At 38.3% G+C, this 26,401-nt stretch overlaps 1 protein-coding gene across 1 annotated transcript in view; it reads left to right on the forward strand.

Annotated features, from left to right (window-relative positions):
• Lyst (lysosomal trafficking regulator) overlaps positions 1–26,401 on the forward strand; it is a 160,881-nt gene that overhangs the window by 59,320 nt on the left and 75,160 nt on the right. The window contains exons 15-21 of the mRNA XM_006980155.4: positions 2,296–2,456; positions 3,449–3,639; positions 5,676–5,921; positions 8,208–8,381; positions 18,036–18,185; positions 19,082–19,219; positions 24,141–24,339. Coding sequence (XP_006980217.1) covers positions 2,296–2,456; positions 3,449–3,639; positions 5,676–5,921; positions 8,208–8,381; positions 18,036–18,185; positions 19,082–19,219; positions 24,141–24,339 — 1,259 coding nt within the window. The remainder of the gene's footprint in view (positions 1–2,295; positions 2,457–3,448; positions 3,640–5,675; positions 5,922–8,207; positions 8,382–18,035; positions 18,186–19,081; positions 19,220–24,140; positions 24,340–26,401) is intronic.

Genomic DNA, 26,401 nt, shown 5'->3' on the forward strand with positions numbered 1-26,401 from the left:
TTGGAGATAGACCCCTTTCTTCTTAGACACTCTCCTCATTTCTTGAGCTAGTAACAAGTGGCACTCATTGTACTAAGTCTGCACTGTACTTCATTTTACCCTTCACACTACATTCTGAAGTAGGTATGTTATTGACGCTATTTGACATGCTCCGCTGAGTCCTAGAGTGGGTAAGGAAACTTGCCCAGAGCTGTGCCACATGGAAGGAGTGTAGGCAGAACTTGAAGGGAGGCTCTGAGCCTAGATGGGGATGGGGGTCATGCTGTAAACCCTGTACTGTGCTGCTCCTGCGGCTCTTTTTGCCTCAGGATGGCTGATGGGTATGGGGACCCTACACTAACTAGGCCCTTTCAGAGTGAAAGATGAGATTTGTCTCTGATGGTTCTGAGTTAGTAGTAGACTTTTGAGTCACACATGTTCTCTCTTTCCTCTCCCATTTACTTTACTTTGAAGAAATTTCCTTGCCAGTTGGTAAGTTAATTTCATTGGTTTTGACAGATCAATGAAGAAGTGACAGGTCAATAATACTATTTTGCTGATTTAAATTTGGCTGTTATTGTAGAAGCTATATAGTTTAATGTCCACAAAGAATGCATTTTGATAACAAGCCAAGCATCATGACTCACACCTGTAATTCCAGTGCTATAGAAGTTGAGGCAGGAGGATTGCTGTGAGTTCAAGGCCAGCCTAGGCTACATAGTGAGTTCCTGGCTAGCCTAGACTACAGAGGGAGACTACCTTAGAGAAATGAACAAACAAAAATAACCAAAAAAACCACATAATGACAGTGGAAAATAGCTTCTTAGCATCAAAGTCACACAAACACAGTAGAAGTGTGTGGCACAGATACACTTCATATTTACTGTGTTTATTTTATGTTCATCTTGCAGTAGGTTTTCTTTCACACTTAAGAAAAGTAAATCATAATGTCACTAGGTGGCAGTAGTGTTTTAATTGTGGCCATTTATTGGCTTACAAAGGAGACAGTCATAGATTGTCTCTTTTCTTTTATTTATTAATATATATTAATCAATTATAGGTATTATTTGTTTATATTAAATTAATATATGCTAATAATTACTAATACATTACAAATTATTTATTTATATATATATATACTAATAATTACTTTAATTAATTATAATTATATACACATATTTTCCTATTTGGACTGGTGAGCTGACTCAGCAGGATAAGATCCTTGCTGCCAAGCCTAACAACCAAGTTTGATTTTGGACGTCAGTTGAGGGAATCAACTCCTCCAAACGTCTCTGTGCACCTTAGTGTGCACATGCACACACAGATTTATGTACATACATAAATGTAATTTTAAAAATTAAAAGATATTACTATTAAGATAGTTGGATTTGCCGGGCGGTGGTGGCGCACGCCTTTAATCCCAGCACTCGGGAGGCAGAGCCAGGCGGATCTCTGTGAGTTCGAGGCCAGCCTGGGCTACCAAGTGAGCTCCAGGAAAGGCGCAAAGCTACGCAGAGAAACCCTGTCTCAAAAAAAAAAAAAAAAAAAAAAAAAAAAGATAGTTGGATTTATTTACTAAATATTAATCAGATACTAAGATTTTAAAATAAATGTATAAAAAGTTTAATATCTGAAAGTGAGTTAGCCATGTAGGCTAAGTCTCCGTTTTCCAAATTTTAGACTTTGCCTTAACAGGGAGTTTCCTTACTATGGAGTTTATGGAATTCCTGAAATAGGGGTGGACTTGCACTCAGCGGTTTCTCCAAGCAATGAAGTAAGCCTTACCTTGTCTGGCTCTGTTTTATGTAAGAATTCTTGACAAACATTTAAAGAAAAAGAGGAGAATGAACAAAATCTCTGTAATCATTAGCATTAGAAAACAAAATACAAAAACACTGGCATTTCAGAGGTTAGAGACAGCAAAACTTGTGGGCATTCTGAAATTCTGATTCCAACACCTCATGGGGAATATGAAATCTTAGGAAGTATTGCCAAGACAGGAAAGTTTTTGACAAATTAAGGGGAGATGGTTACTTTATTTCTGTGAACTGGGAAGACACACATGTAAGAGTCATGTGACAAAGACAGCTTTTAGCAAATGTGTGTTTGCTTCCTCTGGCCAACATGTAGGATCTCCGGGAACTGTCCTCAACCTGTGGACCACCAGCACCTCTGATCAAGAGACAGAAGGCTGCCCTCTTTTCTCTCCCATTGATGACAATACATTTCAGGATCTAGAAAAGTTCAGGAATGTCATCTCATTAAGCATTCATGGTATTCCCAAAAATCATTAACTTAATTTTGTTTTTAATGTAGGAAGACTGATGTCACCTTGGATTTTGTACTTCCAAGAAAAACAAGCTTATCATCAGACAGCAATAAAACATTTTGTATGATTGGTCATTGCTTAACATCCCAAGATGAGTTCCTGCAATTAGCTGGAAAATGGGACCTTGGGAACTTGCTCCTCTTCAATGGTATGTTTTCCCATAAAACATTTCCAAACTTTTCTTTAAATTACTATGTACTACATAAATTAACCTGACAGCAATCTTGGTCTTTCCACATTGACTAATGTTTAATTAGTACTGTATTTCCAAGATTCTGAGATTCACTTTCAGGATATTGTTAACATTTTGTAGCCAAACACTTTTTTACAATTGCTGTATGATGTGGAGATGTAGCTTCTAACCTCATCCCATACATAATCAACATTACTTTGTAGTCTTGGGAAGTGCACTGTCATGACTAGTAAACCTCGAATGGTCGTCTCTTATTTATGACTTTTAAAGGTTTGCTTATTTTCTGTGTATGTGGTTTGCCTGCTTATGTGACTGTGTACTACATACATGCCTGGTGCCTACAGAGGTCAGAACGAGGTGTTGGATCCCCTGTAGCTGGAGCCACAGGAGGTTGTAAGCTTTCATCCTTTGCAAAAGCAGTCAGTGCTCTTAACTACTGAGCCACCTCTCCAGCCCCTCTTTTATTCATGATTTTAGTACATTCTCTCAAAATAGCAAATTTGTGTGAAAACCATTTAAAAACTATTAAGCCTGGCACATAAAGGTATCAATTCAAACTTCACTTTAGAATGAAATGCATCAAGAAATAGTTTTCATAAAAAAATTCTAAGTTTTCATTTATTAAAAAAAAAACAACAACAACAAAGCAAAACAAAACCAAATTCGGTTAAGTTAAAATTCACTGTCTTAAGGAACAAATAGACATTTTATCAAAAGCTTCCCAGTTTACATTATATACATCCATTCATCTTTATATAGTTGACATAGGTTAGTTATCCTTACACTCACTTGGAAATTGAGCCTTTATGTGTTTTATAAGATATAGTGGACAACTGAAAGAATCCATCAGACAAACATACTCATACTCCTACCTCATCTTCTTGCTATAAGTGGAAAATTCTACTTGAAATGTTTTAAATAACTAGCTTTGTTTTTCTGCTATCCAGGAGCTAAGATTGGCTCACAAGAGGCCTTTTACCTGTATGCTTGTGGACCCAACTACACATCCATAATGCCATGTAAATATGGCAAGCCAGTGGTTGACTACTCCAAATACATTAATAAAGAAATTTTGAGATGTGACCAAATTAGAGACCTTTTCATGACCAAGAAAGATGTGGATGTTGGTCTCTTAATTGTAAGTTTTAGTTTTATAAGTTTTAACATTGCATTAGGTTTGTATAGATGTGTTCATTGGCGTATATAATTAGCAGTGAATTAGAGTCATAAAGTTTTCCATTTTGTTCTTTTCTTTTCTTAGAATATAGAGTTTTTTCCTTAAAAAATGTGAAATACTTTAATCTCTTGTTAAACTGGTTTCATGCTTTAAATGTATATATTCTCATTTACTTGGAATTATATTTATCTAGCAATTTTATCAGCTTAGTTTATTTTATACCAAATAATATTTCAAGAAAAATGTTTATGATACATTGAAAATATAGCACTTTTAGCCTGATATACTCTTTTAAAAAAAAATCACACAGTTCATTCTTCTTCATGCTTAGAAATAAATACAAAGACTCACTTACAGTATTAGTTGTAATTGCATGTAGGAGGGGACCGTGAGATTGATGGTTCAGTGGGTAAAGGGGCTTGTTGTGCAAGCCTGGTGACCTGAGCTGGACCCCTGGAACCCACGTGAAGGTAGAAATAAAACCATACGCATGTTGTAACATGTACATGTGCACACACACAAATCAAAATTAATTGCATATATTCAGGGCTTAGATAACTACTCTTTAGTATCAGTATAAAATGGGAATTTTGCCTTCAAAGTATTGCTGTTTTTTTCTCTATTGCTTTTTCACATTATTCTTTTATTTTGTCTTATCAGTATAGAGTTCAGGACCTACTGGTGGGGATTTTTGTTAATAGCACCTGTGAGCTGTACCAGATTGTAGCTGGTTTAATTTATGTATGGATAAGACATGTGCTATGCTTAATGAGACTGCTTAAACTGCTGTGGCTTCTTGTAAGTGGCTAAAACCTAGGATCCTCTCTGACTTCTTTGAGGAATAGCTCAGAGAAGTTTGACATGGATCAGTGTTGGTTGAAACTACTATCTCCAAGGAGAAATACTGAAGTTTTGACTTGATTTTGTTTACTTATGCTGACAGTGTGAATAATAATTGAAATAAATAATAATAATAATAATAATAATTGAAATAAAGATCTATTCAGAGACACTTTTTTAATTGAAAATAGATTCTTCTTGCATACATTATATCCCAATTACAGTTTCTCCTCCCTCCACTCCTAGCAACCTTCCACCTCCCTTCTCCCTTAGATCCACTCCCCCTCCATTTCCTCTCCTTGAAAGACCAGCCTCCTAGAGACAACAGCCAGACAGGATAAAACAAGATACAATAAGACAAGGCAAACGACCTCATATGGAGGCTGGACAAGGCAACCCTACAGGAGGAAAAGAGTCTCAGGAGCAGGCAAAAGAGTCAGAGATGCACTGCTCCCTCTGTTAGGAGATCCACAGGAACACCAAGCTGACAGCCATAACACGTACACAGAGGACCTGGTGCAGACACAGAGGCCCTGTACCTGCTGCCTCAGTCTCTGCGAGCCAACATGAGCCCTGCTTAGCTGATTTGGTAGGTCATGTTCTCCTAGTGTCCTCCACCTCCTCTGACTCCTACAGTCTTTGCTCCCTTAGAGACACTTTTTTAACTAAGTGGGCAGCCTGTGAACAAATCCAAAACAAAAACTTGGAGTAAATTAACCCAGAGTCCTCATATGTCTAGGAGTTAGAACAGTACCAGAAGTAAGCTGAATGTGGCAGAAGACTTAGCTCCCCTGTATTAAATATATAAGTCTTATCTATGTGAATTTGATTACAGAAGTAATTAAAACATTCTCTGAATAATGAGAAAAAGGCTTAGTTGTTACTAGTATTTTCTGTTTTATTCTCATATTTATTCTGGATGTATCAAAGTCAGAATCCTCTGCTGTGGCTCATGTTATTGGTCATAGCTTGATTAGCTTGTCATTTCTGTTGTCGGAGGAAGCTGTGCTTCTCTGTCCATCTTCGTTTAGTGTAGTGGCCATCTTTTTAAAAATAAAACTATTTAAGGACCTTTTTATGTTGAAATGCTTATTTGCTAGTTGATAGCTAACATCTTAAATTTGTTTTGTCACTAAAGGAAAATGTTTGTGTTTTAGGAAAGTCTGTCAGTTGTTTATACAACTTACTGTCCTGCTCAGTATACCATCTATGAGCCTGTGATCCGACTTAAGGGCCAAGTGAAAACTCAGCTCTCTCAAAGACCCTTCAGCTCAAAGGAAGTCCAAAGCATCTTGCTAGAACCTTCTCAACTCAAAAGCCTCCGGCCTACGGAATGTAAAACCATCCAGAGCATTCTGCATGAGATTGGTGGGGCTGGTGTATTTGTTTTTCTCTTTGCTAGGGTAAGAATCATGATTATAGCTTTGTCTGGATACAAGCCCCCTCTTTTTTATTGATAAATTGAAGGCTTCTTGTAGAGTACCAAAAAAGCTGTACTCCACTATGTAAAACTTGAGACAAAAAATGATCACATATTACAGATGATACCAAGCTTTCTGCAAAGGATGATTAAGGTTTATTTTAACTTATGAAGATCTTAGAAGTTTTCTATTATCCACAAATATAATTGGAACAAGTAAATGTTAAATAGAAGATTGTAATTGCCTTTGGAAAGAAAATATATGCCATATATACTAATGATATGAAAGAAACGTTTTTTTCCTTTTAAAAATGGTTTTTCATTATGTGCATGTGTCTGTGTATGTGTGTTCACACATATGTGTAGATACTGGTGTAAGCCAGAGAAGAGCATTAGAGTCCCTGGAGCTGTCGGTACAGGCAGTTATGAGTCACCTGATGTGGGTGCTGGGAATCAAACTCAGGTCCTCTGGAAAGGCAGCAAGCTCCTTTAACCATTGAGCCACCTCTGCAGCCCCAAAACGTTTTCTTTTTTTAAAGAAGAGGGAGACAAAACTTTGACTCCATATAAAAATAAACCATATTTAGCTACTTACAGGCAGGAAGAATATTTTTCCTGATAGAGAATGAACAATCCATAATTTCATTGTTTCTGTTTTAAGGATTGCTGAAAAGCACAATGTGGGCACAAATAACCTCGTTTTTATACATATAATTTCTACTTCCTCACATCTATATCCCTGTTTAATTAAAGCAACTTTGATCTTCCTTTATCCTTATAATGTCATTTTATTTGATCCCTAAGTATAACTTCTGAAACATCATCAGATTTTCACAGCATGTGCTTAACTAGCTTGCTTCCTTTAATGGGGCCACTTTTGATCTAATTTTGAAATAAAGGGGTATGCAGCATCTGTTGTTAGAGTTTGTGTTTCTTTGTAAATCTTGCTGGTCTCTTACCTATCCTAGCGCGTTTCTGCCTTATCATCCTCTCACTGCTTTTCTCCCCACCTCTAGTATCCAGTTGGACAGTTTTTCCACTGATATTTCAAAAGTAAACTTTCATTTAACTCCTCATCAGTATTTTGTGATCTCTTTTTACATAATAATTTCAAAATGTATGCCCTGGGTTTTTCTTGATTTATCCAAGTGGTAAATATAATTGAATCCTAGAAAAGAGATTTGATTTCTATTGTACATACATTTATGATCTTGCTCGTAGACTTTTAAAGTATGTTTTCACATTTAAAATTTAGAAATTTTGTTCAATATTCTTCTGCTTCCTGTACTTATCTTATAAAATGTATTTTCCCGAAGAGTCTTCCATGCGCAGCCTGTCTTTTAGCCCATGTACCTTCTTCAGGTGTTCCAGTGTAGGCCCTGCCCTTCTGGATGTGCCCTGCGCTCGTTCTTCCTTATCCCTGCTTTCCAGGCAGAGTCTGCCTTTCTCCTCAGGCTGGCTTCTCAGTGCAGCCTTCCTTACACCAGCAGAGGAATCAGAAGTGGATGTATGTGCAGGAGAAATCTAAGTCCTGCCCTTGCCTTTTATCTTGATTGTCATGCCTGGTTCTTTTTTTGTGTGTTTGTTTGTTTTGTTTTATTTTGGGTTTTGTTTTGTTTTTTTGAGACAGGGTTTCTCTGTGTAGCCCTGGCTGTTCTAGAACTCACTGTATAGACCAGGCTGGACTTGAACTCACAGAGATCCGCCTGCCTCTGCCGCCAGTGTGCTGGGATTAAAGGTGTGCCCCACCATAGCCAGGCTTTTTTGGTTTTGGTTTTGTTTTCAAGACAGGGTTTCTCATGCCTGGTTCTTAAAAGTCAGAGGTATCAGAGGCATTGGTTGAACTGTACTACTAGGCACAACATGTGGCTTTTATTTTTCCCTTAATCTTTATGTTAGACAGGAGCCGTCACTGGTACATTGTACCCTTAGCTTCTTTATGCCTCTCCCTCCAGCACATCATGTTTTTGAGCCTGTTTCTTGATTGACCATGGAAAACTCAAGTTCTATGATCTTGTTTCAGATTACTAAATATAAGTAAGATGCTACTGATCTCTAAGGCTGTCAGTGTTACCTCTGTTCATTTTAGTATATTTGAGAGATTAAAAGGAATGGGATTTATGATTTTCTTTAAGTATTGCTTATCCACAATTCTTGTTATAGTGTAAGCATTAAAAATAGCTTGATACAACATTACTATAGGTAATCACACACATTAAATTTTTACTATTAAGAGATCAAGAGAAAAACATCTACTTTTTGTTTTCAGGTTGTTGAACTCAGTGGCTATGAAGAAACTCAAGCATTAGCACTGCGGGTTATATTGTCTTTGATTAAGTATAGCCAACAGAGAGCACATGAAATGGAAAATTGTAATGGACTTTCTATGATTCATCAAGTGTTGGTCAAACAGAAATGCATTGTTGGCTTTCACATTTTGAAGGTATGCCCTCACAAAATTTGTTCTCATGGTTTCTGTGCAGTGACACTCACCTTTCATCAATATCTTCCATAATTATTTTATGTTGCCAGTAAATAAAGGAAACTCACTAATATATATGTACTCGAACTAAGGTATTCTGATTCTTTCCAGAATACTTACATTTTTTCTAAAGACTTTTGGAAAGGAAGAAAATAAACTACAAGAATTTTAGCTCTAAATAGACCACAGATGTACTCCAGGCAAGCCCTTTGTTCTGTGGGCTAATGAAGTTGTTTATCTCACTCCCACACTTCCATTTCTCCAGAGATGTACTACTACAGTCAGGCAATATTGCTACAGTTAGGATTTGTTGTTGTTATTTGTTATGCTTGTGTGTAGGAGGCCTTAGGATATGAATATACTTATTAGCGTGTGACCATGTATGAATGCACATACAGGTGTGTGTACATGCTCATGGAGGTCAGACGTTGATGTCAGGTGTCTTCCTCTAGCTCTCCATCTTTATTTTTTTGAGACAGGACTCTCACAACGAACCTGAACTTCATCAATTCAGATTGGCTAAATCCTCTGGCCTCTGCCCTGCCTTAGTGCTGTTATAGGTGTTCATAGCCACATCTAACACTTACGAGAGTTTTTGAACTCAAGTACTCATGCTTGTGAGGTAAATGCTTCACCAACTGAGCCATTACCCCAGCTCTAATGGGTAGTTTTTGTTAAATAGTTTTTTATTTGTTATTTGAGAATGTCATACATGTACATAATATATTTTGATCATATCCACTTTCCACTTTTCCCCTCCAACTCTCCTGGACCCCTTCCCAAAAAGACCTCCTCCAAACTTCATATCCTCTTGCTCTTTTCTTCTTCCTCCTTTTCTTCTTCACATTTTTTCTTTTATTGAAAATAGATTCTTCTCTCATATAATATATTCTGATTATAGTGTCCTCTTCCCCTACTTCTCCCATTTCCTTCCCACCTCCCCTCCCTTCCAGATCCTCCCTTTCTGATTCATAATAAAAGAACAGGTTTCTGAGGTAACAAACAAACATGACAAAATAAAATATAAGATGAAGCAAAAACTATCATATCCTAGTTGGACATGGCAACCCAACAGGGGGAAAAGAGTAGTCCCAAGGGTAGGCACAAGAGTCAGAGACCCATTTGTTCTCCCGGTCAAGAGTCCCATAAAAATACTAAACCAACAGCTATAATATATACACAGAGGACCTGGTGCAGACCCTTGTAAGCATCTGTGCTTGCTGCTTCAGTGAGCTTTGTGAGCACATGTGCGCCTTGCTTAGTTGATTCAGAGGGCCTTCTTCTCTGCTTTTCTCCATCTCCTCTGGCTCTCAAACCTTTCAGCTTCCTTTTCCCTGGAATTCCCTGACCTCTGAGGGAGGGATTTGGTGGAGTCTTCCAATTTAGAACTCTCTCTCTCTGCATAATGTATGGCTCTGGGTCTCTGCAACTCTTTCCATCTGCTGCCGAAGGAAGCCTCTCTGATGATGACTGGATAAGGCACTGACTTATGAGTATAGCAGAATATCATTAAGAGTCATTTTATTGATTTATTTTATTTTATTTTTAGACCAATGATGTTTGGTTTTATCCTAGGTCTCTGGGCTGTCTGCTCTCTGGTTCTTGGTTACTCAAGTAGTGTTGGATGTGGGTTCCTTCTGGACTGGGCCTTAGATCAGATCAGACATTGGTTGGCTATTCCCACAAGTTCTGTTCCACAATTGCACTAGCATATTATGCAGGCAAGACAGATTGTTAAGTCAAAGGTTTTGTGAATGGGTTGGTATCCATGTTTTTCTTTTGGTAGCCTTCCCAATACTAAAGAGACTAGAACTTAAGGGTAAGGAGGGCTCTGTGTAGGCACCAGTTCAACTTGTCCATGTTCAATGAGTTATGCAGGTGTTGTCCTTGTCAATGAGGACCCACTGTCATTTTGCAGAGAGCAACCTTTTGTCTTAGCAACATCTTGGGTTGTTTGGAGATTTCCATGAGACCCCGTTGGCCAACAACTCAGTTGAATACAACCTAGTCCTGCCATTGGAAGCCTCACCTGGCTATAAGCGATGGCCAGTTAAGACTCTATCCCCCATTACTAGGAGTCACCTTCATAGGTTCTAGGAAGTTTCCACTGCACTATGTTTCCACACCCCTCCAAGTGCCCCCCAGTTCCAGCCATCTCTCCCCACACTCTCTCTCTGCACCCTAACTTCCCTTGCACCTAACCCCTGCTCCCATCCCCATCCCTAGTCCACCAGTAAAATCTGTTTTACATTCCCCCCTCCCAAGGAGATTTCTGCATCCATCCCCCCCAGACCCTCCTGTTTACCTAAACTCACTGGGTCTTTGGATTGTAACTTAGTTATCACTTACTTAACAGTTAATATTCACTTATAAGTGAGTATATACCATATTTCTCTTTCTGGGTCTGGGTTACCTCACTTAGGATGATTTTTTTTCTAGTTCCATCCATTTGCTTGAAAGTTTCATGGTGTCATTTTTTTAACAGCTGAGTAATACTTCATTGTGTAAATGTACCATAATTTCTTTATCCATTCTTCTATTGAGTGACATCTAGGTTGTTTCCAGTTTCTGGCTATTATGAATAAAGCTGCTATGAACTTGATTGAGGAAGTGTCTTTGTGGTAGGATGGAGTGTCCTTTGGGTATAGTCTAAAGGCATATAGCTGAGTCTTGGGGTAGCTAGATTAGATTCTCAACTTTCTAAGTAACTGCCATATTGATTTCCATGATGGCTGTAAAGTTTGCACTCCCACCAGCAATGGAAGTGTGTTCCTCTTGCTCTACATCCTCACCAGAATAAGCTGTCACTTGTGTTTTTGATCTTAGCCACTCTGACAGGTTATAAGATGGAATTTCAGAGTTGTTTTGATTTGCATTTCTCTGATGGCTAAGGATGTTGAATATTTTAAGTGTTTCTCAGCCATTTAAGATTCCTCTATTGAGAATTCTCTGTTTAGATCTGTACCCCATTTTTTAATTGAATTATTTGGATTTTTTGAAATCTAGTTTATTGAGTTCCTTATATATTTATGATATCAATCCTCTGTTGAATGTGGAGTTGGTAAAAATCTTCTCCCATTCTGTAGGCTGCCGCTTGACCTTGTCCAAATGACTGTGTCCTTTGCCTTACAGAAGCCTTTCAGTTTCATGAGATCCCATTTATTATTTCTTGGTCTTAAAACAAATCAGTGTTCTGTTCAGAAAATCATTTCCTGTTCTGAGGCTTTCGAGGCTATTTCCCACTTTTTCTTCTCTCAGGTTCTGTGTATTTGGTTTTATGTTGAGGTCTTTGATCTACTTGGACTTGAGTTTTGTGCAGAGTGATAAATATGGATCTATTTGGATTCTTTTACACATATAGCCATCCATTTTGGCCAGCACCATTTGTTGAAGATGCTGTCTTTTTTCTAGTGTGTATTTCTAGCTTATTTATCAAAAATTAGGTGTCCATAGGTATGTGGATTTATGTCTGCATCTTCAATTCAATTCCATTGATCAACACATCAGTTTTTATGCCAATACCATGTTTTTTTGTTGTTGTTGTTGTTTTAATTACTATAGCTCTGTAGTACAACTTGAAATCGGGAATGGTGGGGACATCCAGCAGTTCTTTTAATGTCCAGGATTGTTTTTCTATTCTGAGGTTCTTGTTTTTTCCATATGAAGTTGAAAATTGTCCTCTTAAGATCTGTAAAGAATTATGTTGGAATTTTGATGGGGATTGCATTGAATCTGTATATTTTTGGTAGTATGGCCATTTTTACTATGTTAATCCTACCCATCGAAGAACATGGAAAATCTTTCCTTTTCCTGTTATCTTCTTCAAGTTCTTTCTTCAAAGACTTGAAGTTTTTATCATACATGTCTTTCACTTTCTTGGTTAGAGTTATCCCAAGGTATTTTATTTATTTGAGGGTATTGTGAAAGGTATTGCTTCCCTAACTTCTTTCTCAGTCCATTTGTCATTTTTATATAGGAGGGATGCTGATTTTCCTTCCTTCCTTCGTTCCTTCCTTCGTTCCTTCCTTCGTTCCTTCCTTCGTTCCTTCCTTCGTTCCTTCCTTCCTTCCTCCCTCCCTCCCTCCCTCCCTCCCTTGCTTCCTTTCTTTCTCTCTCTCTTTCTCTGTCTCTTTCTTTCTCTCTTTCTTTTCACTCTCTTTCTCTTTCTTTCTTTTCTCTCTCTCTTTCTCTTTTCTCTCTTTCTCTCTTTCTTTTCTCTTTCTTTCTTTTTCTCTCTTTCTCTCTCTCTCTTTCTTTCTTTCCCACTTTGCTCAAAGTGTTTATTAGCTATAGGAGTTCCTTGGTGGGATTTTTAGAGTCACTTATATATACTATCATACCATCTGCAGATAACCATACTTTGACTTCTTCCTTTTCAATTTGTATTCTTTTGATATCTTTTAGTTATCTTACCGCTCTACCTAGAACTTCAAGTACTATATTGAATAGCTATGGAGAGAGTGGACAGCTTTGTCTTGTTTCTGATTTTAGTGGATTGCTTTGAGTTTCTCTCCATTTAATTTGATGTTGGCTATAGGCTTGCTGTAAATTGCCTTTATTATATTGAGGTATGTTCCTTGTATCCCTACTTTATCCAAGACTTTTATCATGAAGGGATGTTGGATTTTGTCAAAGACTTTTAGCATCCAATGAGATGATCATGTGCGTTTTTTTTTTCTTTCAGTTTGTTTATATGGTAGATTATGTTTACTGATTTTTGTGTATGAACCATCCCTGCATGTCTGGGATGAAGCCTACTTGATCATGGTGGATGATCTTTTTGATGTGTTCTTGGATTCGGTTTGCAAGTATTCTGTGTCTTTAAGGGAAATTAGTCTATAATTCTTTTCTCTGTTGAATCTTTTTGTGGTTTGGGTATCAGGAGTATTTTGTAGTTTGAGGTCAGGTTTGTGACCTTATAAAATGAATGAGCAGTGTTCCTATTTTGTGGAATAATTTGAAAAGTATTGGCATTCATTTTTCTTTGAAAATCTGGTAGAATTCTGAAACTATCTATCCCCTGGGCTTCTTTTTGGTTGGGAGACTTAATGACTGCTTTTATTTCACTAGGGGTTATAGATCTATTTAAATTGTTTAACTGATCTTGATTTAACTTTGGTAAGTGGTACCTATCAAGAAAATTGTCCATTTCTTTTAGATTTTTCAAATTTGGTGGAGCACAGGTTTTTAAAGTATGTTCTTATGATTCTCTGGATTTCCTCAGTGTCTGTTGTTATGTGCCCCTTTTCATTTCTGATTTTGTTAATTTGGATATTCTCTCTCTGCCTTTGAGTTACTTTTGTTAGGGGTTTGTCACTCTTGTTGATTTTCTCAAAGAACCAATTCTTGGTTTCATTCATTCTTTGTATTATTCTCTTTGTTTCTATTTTATTGATTTTAGCCCTCAGTTTGGTTATTTCTTGCCATCTACTCCTCTTGGGCGTGATTACTTCTTTTTATTCTAGAGCTTTCAGGTGTACTGTTAAGTTGCTAGTATGAAATCTTTCCAGTTTTTTTTTTTTTTAATGTAGTCACTTAGTGCTATGAACTGTCCTCTTAGTGCCACTTTATTTGTGTCCCCTAAGTTTGGGTATGTTGTGTGTTCATTTTTCATTGAATTCTAGAAGGTCTTTAATTTCTTTCTTTTTCTGCCTTGACTCATTTTTTGTTCAGTAGTGAATTGTTCAGTTTCCATGAGTAGTGAGCTTTCTGTTGTTGATATCCAGCTTTAATCTGTGGTGGTCTGTCAGGATACAGGGAGTTATTTCAGTTTTCTTGTATCTGTTGAGATTTGCTTTGTGTCCAAGTATGTGTTCAGTTTTGCACCATGAGGTGCAAAGTAGAAAGTATATTATTTTTTGTTTGGGTGAAATGTTCTGCAAATATCTGTTAGGTCCATTTGGTTTATAACACCTGTTAGCTCCAGTATATCTCTGTTTAGTTTTTGTCTGGATGACCTGTCCATTAGTGATAGTGGGGTATTGAAGTCTCCCTTTATCAGTGTGTGAGGGTCAGTGTGTGATTTAAGCTGTAGTAGTGTTTCTTCTACCAACTTAGGTGCCCTTGAGTTTGGGGCATAGATGTTAATAATTGAAATGTCATCTTGGTGGATTTTTCCTTTGATGAATATTCAGTGTTCTTCTCTATCTCTTTTGATTAGTTTTGGTTTGAAGTCTATTTTGTTAGATACTAAAACAGCTACACCAGCATGCTTCTTAGGTCCATTTCCTTGGAATATCTCTTTCCAACACTTTACCCAAAGGTAATGTCTATCCTTGACGTTTAGGTATGTTGCTTGGATGCCCCAGAAGGATGGATCCTGTTCTGGTGTGAGAGTATTAATTTCCTGTGTGTTCATGGGTATAGTTAACCTCCTTAGGTTGGAGTTATTCTTCTAACACCATTTGTAGGACTTGATTTGTAGACAGATACTGTTTAAACTTGACTTTATCATGGAATATCTTATTTTTTTCCATCTATGATGATTGAAAGTTTTGCTGGGTATAGTAGTCTGGGCTGGCATCTGTAGTCTCTGAATCTGTAGAACATCATTCCAAGCCCTTTGGCTTTTCAAGTCTCCATTGAGAAGTCAGGTGTAATTCTAATAAGTCTGCCTTTATATGTTGCTTGATCTTTTCCCTCATAACTTTTAATATTCTTTCTTTGTTCTGTATGTTTAGTATTTTGATTATTGTGGGGTGAGGAGATTTTCTTTTCTTGTCTAATCTATTTGGTGTTCTATATGTTTCTTGTACTTTTATAGGAATCTCCTTCTTTAGGTTAGGAAAATTTTCTTGTATGATTGTGTTGAAAACCTTCTCTGGGCCTTTGAGATGGGTTTCTTCTCCTTTCTCTGTACCTACTATTCTTAGGTTTGTTTTTTTCATAGTACCCCAGATTTCCTGGATGTTTTGTGTTAGGAGTTTTTTCGATTTAACATTTTCTTTGACCAATAAATTCATGTCTTCTATCATATCATCAGTGCCTGTGATTCTCTCTTCCATCCGTTGTATTCTGTTGGTAAGGCTTGCCTCTTTAATTCCTGTTTGAATTCCATTTCCAGAATTCCCTTAGTTTGCTTTTATTTATTTATTTATTTATTTATTTATTTATTTATTTATTTATTTATTTATTTGGTTTTTCAAGACAGGGTTTCTCTGTGTAGCTTTGTGCCTTTCCTGGAACCCACTCTGTAGTCCAAGCTGGCCTCGAACTCACAGAGATCTGCCTGGCTCTGCCTCCCGAGTGCTGGGATTAAAGGCATGCGCCACCACTGCCCGGCCTTGCATTTTCTTTATTGATTCTATTGTTCAAGTCTTCAACAATTTTATTTATTTTCTTACCCTGTTTGTTTGTGTTTTCTTGAAGGGATTTATTAATTTCCTCTTGAAGGACCTCTATCATCTTCATAAAAGCTGTTGTCGGGTCTTTTTCTTGTGTTTCATCTATGTTGGAGTATTCAGAGCCTGCTGTGATAGGATAGCTGGGCTCTAGTGGGACATATGGCCTGGTTGTTGGTTGTGTTTTTACACTGGGGTCTTGGCATCTGCGTTTGGGATGATTAAAGATCTAGGTGCTGATTTCTGGATTTGTCTGTGTTGGGTGGGTGTATTGTGCCTTGGTTTCTATTCTCTCTGGATTTCCTAAGAGTATGAGAGCTGTGTGTTGTCTGTTTTCCTGGCCTATTCAACTGGTGTGTTCATGGGGAATGCCTGCTGGTATTGGAGGCTGGGATGCTGGGATGAATTGGTGGAAGGGAAGGAAAATTGGAAGAGAAGGTCTTTGTAATTCCTTGGGCATGAGGTGAGAGAGGAAAGAGAGAGCACAGCAGATTTCCAGCTACAAAGCTAGGCATGATATAGGAAGTATTGGATCTCAGGAGCAGTAGGAGAGCTGTGGGTCTGCCTTCAGCCTTCTTGTTGCCTTGGTGGGAGCAGCCCTTGGGTTAGAAGGGGGTACCTTCTGGGTTTGGGGTCTGGGACAAAACAGTGAGTGGGAGGAGGAAGGTTTGGAGGGGATGGTTTGTGGGATCCACAGGAGATGTGGGCAGCACGGGGGGGGGGGGGGGGCTGTAGCTGGTGTACTCTTGCAGCGCTGGTGTTGGGACTAAGGATTGGGTCTGGTGAACAGAAAGGAGAAAGTCTGTGGGCAGCCTACCTGGTTTTCTGTCTAGAGTGGTCTGTAGTTTAGCAAGGGGTGCCTACTGGAGTTGGGGGATGGGATATAGCCATGAATGGGGGAAGGGAGGATAGTGGTCCGTGGGAATCCACAGGAGATGTGTGTTCTTTTATAGCTCTCAGGATGAGACTGGGGGATTGGGTCTAGGGGAACAGAAAGAGGGGGAAAGGTCTGCAAGCAGCCTACTTGGGTTTTCTGACACATATGGTCTTTCATCCTCCTGCTCTTTAAAAACCTCTATCTAACCTAGTGGGTCCAATTAGTACTGCCTGTGTGCACATGGGTGTGGAGCCATCTACTGAAGAATGGAAAACCTATCAATACCCACACCCTCAAGAAATTTACACTCTTTTCTCCTAAGCTAGGTGGCAGTGGTGGTAATGGTTCATGAACCCCTCCCCCATCCATGCTGCACTTTTGAATGACTTGATTTTGTGCTGCTGCTGCTGCTGCTGCAAGTTCATATGTGCGAAAGCCTTGTCATATCCAGAAGACAGCGTCTCACAGCACTCCTCCCCATTTTCCAGCTCTTATATTCCTTCCTTCCCATCTTCTTTGATGTTCCCTGACTCTTGGGAGCAAGGAGGTGGATATGGGTATCCTATTCAGTGCCGAACATTCGTATTCACTTGTTCTTATCACTTTGACTAGTTAGAAGTCTGCATTAAGCACTGCAAAAAGAATCCTCTCTGATCAAGATTGAAAGCAACAGAAATCTATGAGTATAAACATAAGTACTTAGATGACAGTTTGATAACATGGCCATTTAGCATAACAACAATAGTATGTTCCCCCATGCCCTATAGCCTCCTGAGCCATGGGCTTTTGAACAGATTTGTAGTACAGGTATGAATTTCCATCTTATGAATAAGCATGCCCTCTTGTGGTCTTTAAGGCAACTGCACTCATGTACACTCCCCATACATAGAGCACACTAAATAAAAAAAATTAAAAACCCAAGGGCTAAAATCACCCATGGGAGCCTTAGCTTCTGCAATCATTTATACCTCATGAAGTTATTGGGAGGATTAAGAAGTCTAAAATATGAAAATTTACACTGGAACTTGAACTCAGACCAATAAGAATAAATCAAGGGCTGGAGATTTGCTCAGTGATAGAGCGCTTGTCTGTAATGTATAATCCCCAGGTTCCATCCCTAGCGTTGCAAGAAATGAAGAGTAAGGATGAGTTGTAGGTGGATTTACCCTGTGTTTGAAACCAAGAAATCATAACTATTTGAAAATTTATGATTTACTGCTAAGTTGAATTGTTTTATAAAGTAGATATTTGGAGAAACATTTAATTCCTTACTAGTTTTCCTTTAAATTTGATGTTATGATTGCTAAGATGGAAAACTTGATATTTATGGTGAGTTATTTGGTTATCCATGGTAATCCAGTTATTACTGCATTTTACATTAATGTTAATTTTCTGTAGACCCTTCTTGAAGGTTGCTGTGGTGAAGACATTATCTACATCAATGAGCATGGAGAGTTCAAGTTGGATGTTGAGTCTCATGCTATAATCCAAGATGTTAACCTATTGCAGGAACTATTGCTTGACTGGAAGATATGGAATAAGGCAGAGGCATGTGATGTGCACTTTTATTTCATCTGTGTATGGTGGTAAAGTACATATAGCTTTCAGTTTGCTTATCGATCATTTTAAGTATGTTGTTCAGAAGCATTACTTGTGTGCAAATATTGTACAGCCATCACAAATATTTATCTCCATGGTTTTTTCATATTATAAAAACAAAGCTGTATACCCATCTAACCTCTTTGCCTCTCCCCCTAGTGCTCATAACTGCCATAGTATTTTGGGGTCTGTGATGCTAACTACTCTTAAGTATCTGTTTATGGAATCATGCAGTATCTGTTTCTTTATGATTAGATTAATAAATGGGATCATGCAGTATCTGTTTCTTTGTAATTATATTAATATAATGCCCTCAGGATTCATCCAGGATTCTTGTTCTTCTGAGGTTGAGGAATATTCCAATGTGAGTGTATGCTATGGTGTCCTGGACCTCTCATGCTCCAAAGGACATTTAAATATAATCATCTAAATAAACATTTTAAAGGACATGAAATTGGAAGGAGGGGAGAGGTGCATTTGGAAGGAGTTGGGAGAGGAGTGTAAATATGATCAAAATACATTGAATATATATATGAAATTATTAAAGAATAAAAATATTTTTTAAAAAAATCACTAATTATTCTGGAGGAGAGGATGATTTTGCTGCTTCAGTGTAATGTTAATTATAAATGTAAATCTGGAGGCTTGTTTTGTGTGGAGTTTTGAACTGCCTGAGTAATGATGAGCTGAAAGGAATAAATTTTAAGACTTGCTTGCCCTAACCCCCCAAATTGAATCGACATAGAATATGCACAGTACTAAGTAATTATGTTTAGAGTCTTCTAAGAGGCCCACGGCATGTTTTCCATAACTCTGTGCTAACTGATGCATGTTTGTTTTCTCAGCAAGGTGTGTGGGAGACTCTGCTAGCAGCTCTGGAAGTCCTCATCCGGGCAGAGCACCAGCAGCAGCAGTTTAATATTAAGCAGTTGCTGAACGCCCACATAGTCCATCACTTCCTACTGACTTGTCAGGTTTTACAGGTACTTTTCATGTAGCTTCTCTGTGGAGCTGTCTCCTGCAGTTGCTTCTTTTAATAACCTACTGCTGTGCACGTCGAGATTTCGCAGGCCTTTCAATGGGAATTTTTTCTGTCTTTTGTCTTACCTACTCCACAAGCCTGTTTTCTTTCAGCTCTTGCCACCTGATCTTTATACTGTCATCTTCTCTAACTCAAACCACAAAAGAACAACTAGTTTCTGCACGTTTCTTTGTGTTGGGATATAATAATTGTGTGGTTTCCTGAACATCAACATTTAGTGATCCCTAACTCATTATATAGTCTTTAAATAACAACTTACACATATGTATGCTTTTAATAAATATAATTTATTGTAGGTCTGTTTTATATGTTAATCAGCAACATGGAAATATATCCAAAATATTATGTTCAAAAGTGACACTAGCTTATGTTCTGTGTCTGTGCTGTGATCTGCCTTTACAAATGTCCTTTTATCTGCTTTATACTGGACTAGTTCCCAAAGTTTTCTTTTGTTTGGAATGTTTGAAACATTCGTGAGTCTTGTTAAATGAGATAAGTCCAGATAAGGTGGGATCTATGGGATCCTTATTATTTCATGAGGCCAGTGCCTTTCCTTCCATAGCCTGACACCTTCACAGTATAGTTGGGTTAAAATCCAAATAAGATGACATGTGTCATCTGAAGATGTGGCAGCCTCCTAGTGCACTAAACTCCTGGTATTCTTTCCTCTCTGGCCACAAATGAGAGGTTCCCCTTCCTCTGGCACATGACCCTCCTTTTGCCTTGGATGTTATTGCTCTTGTTCTTTTCATTTGGCTCACATGTGCTTACCTCTGGGGCTCCTTAAACTCACCCCTGGAAAGAAGCCTCCACTGATTTTTTTCATCTTAATTGGTCCCTTCTGCTTCATACATTTGTTCCCACTATACATATATGGTATGGTTTTATGTTGTTCATGATATTACAGTTGATTTCCCTCTGTAAATCTTCTGAAGGTCAGATATGGAGTTTTTGTTGTTGCTGCTGTTGACTACACTCCGACTTCTGAAACAGGCACACATAGGCAGTAAATGAATACTTGCTTTAAAAAGCATCATATGTACCTTTCATGGCCCTCGTGGAACATCAGGTTATTGTCTTCAAAAATACAAGGCTTTGATTTCTTAGCTTGCTGAGTATTTTATGTATCATTTATGCTTTTGTTTTCCTCTAAATCTGTTTGTTTATCCATTTTGAAATGTATTGCCATTTTGCAGTAAGTTTGTATGATCATGTGATATTCAGCCTTTTCAATATATTTTTCTTCCATAATTCTTCTGCAAAATGCTTTTAAAACTCAGGTAGCAATTCCTTTTTCTGAAAGGTCTTTTTTTTCACTCTTCATTCAGAAAGTCCATTTATCACATTTTATTAAACATGAATCTTGTGTAAAGTATGTAAAGAAATGAACTTGGTCTTTGCATTTACAATATCTCAGTGTCTTTGAGGCATTTTGGAAAGAGTAGTGAATTAAGCAGAGCAATGAATATGAGGCAATGTCATTAGTTACTGAGTATAGGGTATAGACCCTGAACTAAGGTGATAAAGTGAGAGTGTAAAGTAGGAAGCAAGTATGAAGGAGATTAAAAAGATATCACTACTAAGGCCAGTTCTGTTTTAGTAGAATTGGTAAAGAAGTCTATATATTATGTTATATTGTTACACACACACACACACACACACACACACACACACACACACACGAAACACTAAAAACTGTGAGACTGAAAGAATGATAGCATCAGAAAAGCAACCAAGTTTGATTTTTCATACAGCCTGCATCTGGGCTTTCAGCAGGGTACACGGTGGCCGTAGCTATGAACCCATGGGGATAGGGTAGCATTCCCAGGTAAGCAGCCTGCTAGGATATAATGAAGGCTGAGATTTTTTTGCCTTGGAAAATATCCATTCTCCAAGGTGAAAACAGGAAATAGGGGCTGTAGAAAGAGTAACCAAAGAGAAGAACCTGGAAGGTCAGGAGAGTGAAAGCTGGGGTGAGCAAGGGACAAAAAGTTAGCACAGGGGGCCATGTGATGGAGGAAGTTCATTGATGATGCAAGCAGGAGAGCTGGGAAGGTAAAAGGTATGGATTGAAGAAAGACATGACTATGGCAAAAAATGAGCTCTGAGTTGGAAGTGAGGACGTGCAACTTCTTGTTTTGATCTGGACATTTGAGAGACCTTAACAGATTTTGTTCTTAAATCTCAGCTAGTTGGATGACTAAATTATCTCAGAATTAACAACTCCCTTTTAAGTATTCTGATTCAGCAGTATATCAGAGTCAATGGGGTGGAGGGAGAACTTTGTTTTATATTTGGACGTAGGGAGACAGAAGACAAGGCAGTTTTTTATTCTGTGCCCTTAGTCAGGAGGTTAATTACTAGCCTCTGGGAAGATGGAGTTGGAGGGCATAAACAAGTTATGTCAGCCTCTATTTTTAGTAATGCAAGGTAGCCTACCGAGTTCTATAATCTAAGCAGTCGATAGTACAGCACAAAGATACTGGGGGCCTGAGTTTAGGTTATATTTGAACAATTCTTTGTTTCTTTGTGTGGTTCAAGCTAGTCAAATAACCACTTTAAACCCATATTCTACAAGTGAAAGATAAGACCACTGTAAAAACCATTGTGAGACAGGACTTTGTAAGCCAGGGCACAGGAAGCACTGTAACTAGTTTGCTCTATTGCAAGAAGCCCTTCCAGACCTAGTAACCATAGTGGAGTCATAGTACTAAGTGGTGCTAGTAATAGAAGAAGGCAGCTTTATGCACTAAAAGAAATTCAGTTTGGAACGTTTCCGGTTTGGAGATTATAGATCTATAATCTATAGATAAGTCTGTCAAGATATCCCCCAAATCCAAAAACCTGAAATCTGAAACTCTTCTTCCAGCTTTTTAAATTCAAGATGGTTACCCTGCGTAGGACTTAGTGTCTGAGGCAATGTTCTAAGATATTATGACATTTAATTCTTAAAATGATCTTATATACTAGCATTAGCATTAGTCATACAGACAAAAAGACAGCATGGCAATGTTAATGTAAGTTCCAGGGCCACACTGCACACTTGGACACTTTAGCTTTTGAGTCCATTATTTGTGAGTTTGGCAGTGTAAGTTGGCTCAGTTACCTAAATTAAGAGGGGTAAAATTAAATTGCCATCACTTTTTTTTTTTTAATTTTACAATACCATTCAGTTCTACATATCATCCACGGGTTCCCCTATTCTCCTCCCTCCCACCCCCTCCCCTTACCCCCAGCCCAGCCCCCATTCCCACCTCCTCCAGAGCAAAACCTCCCCCGAGGACTGAGATCAACCTGGTAGACTCAGTCCAGGCAGGTCCAGTCCCTTCCTCCCAGCCTGAGCCAAGTGTCCCTGCATAAGCTCCAGGTTTCAAACAGCCAACTCATGCAATGAGCACAGGACTTGGTCCCACTGCCTAGTTGTTTCCCAAACTGATCAAGCCAATCAACTGTCTCACCTATTCAGAGGGCCTGATCCATCCAGCTGGGGGCCCCTCAGCCTTTGGTTCATAGTTCATGTGTTTCCATTCATTTGGCTATTTTTTTCAATAATTGAGTAAAACTGAAATTTATTATAAGTCACAGTCGTCCTAGAGACCTCCATGCTATATATATATATATATGTGTGTGTGTGTGTGTGTGTGTGTGTGTGTGTGTGTGTGTGTGTGTGTATGTATATATATATGTATGTATGTATATATGTGTATATATATATATATACATATATATATATATATATATCCTCCATGGTTCTATGGGTTGTGGTCTGATTGTTCTTTATTTTATATCTAGAATCCACTTATGAGTGAGTACATACCATGACTGTCTTTCTGGGTTTGGGTTACCTCACTCAGGATGATTTTTTTCTAGTTCCATCCATTTGCCTGCAAATTTCATGCTTTCATTGTTTTTCTCTGCTGAGTAGTATCCCATTGTGTATATGTACCACATTTTTTCATCCATTCTTCTGTTGATGGGCATCTAGGTTGTTTCCAGGTTCTGGCTATTACAAATAGTGCTGCTGAACATAGCTGAGCATGTATCTTTATGGTATGAATCAGCATTCCTTGGGTATATGCCCAAGAGTGGGATGGCTGGGTCTTGAGGTAGTTCGATTCCTAATTTTCTGAGAAATCGCCATACTGATTTCCACAGTGGTTGTACAAGTTTACATTCCCACCAACAGTGGAGGAGTGTTCCCTTTGCTCCACATCCTCTCCAACATTGACTGTCATTGGTGTTTTTGATTGTAGCCATTCTGACAGGTGTAAGGTGGTATCTCAGAGTCTTTTTGATTTGCATTTCTCTGATGATTAAGGATGTTGAGCATTTCTTTAAATGTCTTTCAGCCATTTGTGTTTCTTGTTTTGTGAATTCTCTGTTTAGCTATTTAGCCCGTTTTTTAATTAGACTGTTCAGTATTTTGATGTCTAGTTTCTCGAGTTCTTTATATACTGTGGAGATCAATCCTCTGTCAGATGAATTGTCATCACTTTTAATGAGTTTTTAATGGCAAGATTACTTGATTTAAGAAGTAGTACCCAAATTTAATGGTAAATATGGTCATACTAGAGTAGTAAACCAACAAAATTCTGTCTTAAAAATAATATCAGTGAGATGATTCGGCAGGTAGGGTGCTTGCCATATAGGCCTGATGACCTGAATTTGATTCCCAAAACCCACATAAAGGTAGAAGGAAAGAACTATCCACAAAGTTGTCTTCTGACTGCTACATGTACAGGCCCCCCCCCACTAATAATAATGACAATAATAATGATTTTTAAAAGACTACCTTATTTGAATGAAAAATATTAGTTGACAGTTCTCTAAACATAAAAAGTGTTTGGCTTTTATCTTTTCAGGAACACAGAGAGGGGCAGCTTACATCCATGCCCCGAGAGGTTTGTAGATCGTTTGTGAAAATCATTGCGGAAGTCCTTGGATCTCCTCCAGATTTGGAATTATTGACAATTATTTTCAATTTCCTGTTGGCAGTGCATCCTCCTACTAACACTTATGTTTGTCACAACCCCACAAACTTTTACTTCTCTTTGCACATTGGTGAGTGTGGTCATTGTTGGATCTTAACTGTTTCCATTGTCTTTTTCCTGCTGACCCACGTTTGTTTTGATACTCAATTGATGGTTTCTCTGTGCTGGAAATGGCCCTAATTGTATCTTGGGGATAGAAGGCAGTGAGTTACAGGATAAACCAAATTGGCTTCTGCCTCCAGGGAGCTTGAGTACCAAGAGGAGGGAAGAGGTGTATATTCCGAAAAGAACAATTAATACTCGGTGACCCAGCCAGCTTTTTTTAAACTAGGGAGATAAAATATGATAAGAAAGTAAGCAAGGGTGCAACTATGAGAAAGCTAGGTAGTAAATCTAAAATGGAAATCTGGTTGTACAACAACCATTTAAAGAAATGTAATAAATAAAATGAATGATCCTCAATAAAACTTCAAATGAAATTACATAGCATGATTTCATGTTAGGTTAGCACAGTTTGTGAGTAAAGTACTGCACAAGGTTCTAGAATCAGAATAGTTCAAATATTAGTAAAATGTTTCCTTTCATAAGAGGCTTATATCTGGTGAGGGGATAGAGAAATGAAGAGCTAGTTATACTAGGCTTGTGGACAGTGCAGAGATATGGAAGCCATTATTTATGTAGATGTATGTGTTTTTCCTGGTAGTATAGAGCAGGGCTAGGGGACTGAGGGATATTTCTTGAAGGAGAAGGTGTTTGCTTAGAGTCTAATAGAAATAAAGAAAGAGCAATGGGAATGGCATTCTAGACAAAGACTAACAAGGAACCTAGAGGCTGGTATTGCTAAAATATAAGAAACACAATGTACTGGTTGGTTTTATGTGAACTTGATACAAGCTAGAGTCATCAGAGAGGAAGGAGCTTCAACTGAGAAAATGTCTCCATAAGATCCCACTGTAGGCAAGCCTGGGTCATTTTCTTAATTCCTGGTGGATTAGGGGAGGGCCCAGCCCATTGTGGGTGGTGCCATCCCTGGGCTGGTGGCCCTGGGTTCTATAAGAAAGCAGGCTGAGCAAGCCCTGTATGGCAAGCCGCACTCCTCCATGGTCTCTGCATCAGCTCCTGCCTCTAAGTTCCTGCCCTGCTTGCATTCTTGTCCTGCTTCCTTTGGTGATGAACAGTGATATGGAAGTATAAGCTGAATAAGCCCTTTCCACCCCAAGTTGCTTTGGTCATGGCATTTTATCACAGCAGTAGTAATGCTAACTCACAATTAGAGAGAGGTCTGACAGACATGGAGGTTCTTGAAAACAAGAAGCTTGGCTTTATCTAAGGTATTAAGGCAACAGGAACCTCAAGGGTGTGTTAAGTCGTGCTGATATTTGTTAGAATTCTGGTACTCTGAAGATCTTGGGATAGACAAGACATCTACCAGTTATGACTTAGAAAGATATAACACCGATCCAGTGGGGAGAGGATTGAATGGAGAAATGATCAAGCTGGGAGAACCCAGTGACTGACTGGACATGGGTGAAGAACAACAGGTGGACAGGTAGTTCCAACTCTCCACAGGGGATGAGTGGAAAATTCTCCCACGAGAGAACAAACAAAAGGTATGAATAAGAGCAGAAAGGTAATGTAGTTGTCTGTTTATGGTGCATTTAAAAAGCCAAGGTGGAAAATTTCAAAGTATGATGCTAAAAAGGATGATTAAACTAGATTTTTACTTAAGATTCATATCATACACTGAAGGGGATTCATAAAAATAGAAAACACAGGTTGGAGAGGTGGCTCAGTGGCTAAGAACACTTGCTGCTCTTGCAGAAGACCCCAGTTCAGTTTCCAGCACCCACTACTGCCTATAACTCTAGCTCTAGAGGATCTGATACCCTCTTCTGAACATGTGACAGGCACACATACATACACATAAATTCAAATAAAAATAAATCTAATATAGAGACACATGATACAGTCCTTATTCAAGGAATAAACCAGTAAACAGTCTGTTTGGAGAGATCATAATTATACATGAAAGGGGAATAGTAAAATGTGAAATCTCAGAAATAACTGTTAATATACTTGGAGTTCAAAGAATGTAGAAATTAATGTGGGTTATAATAGTCAACAGCCATAAA

Source organism: Peromyscus maniculatus, chromosome 5, assembly GCF_049852395.1.
Source record: "Peromyscus maniculatus bairdii isolate BWxNUB_F1_BW_parent chromosome 5, HU_Pman_BW_mat_3.1, whole genome shotgun sequence".
NCBI lineage: Eukaryota > Metazoa > Chordata > Mammalia > Rodentia > Cricetidae > Peromyscus > Peromyscus maniculatus.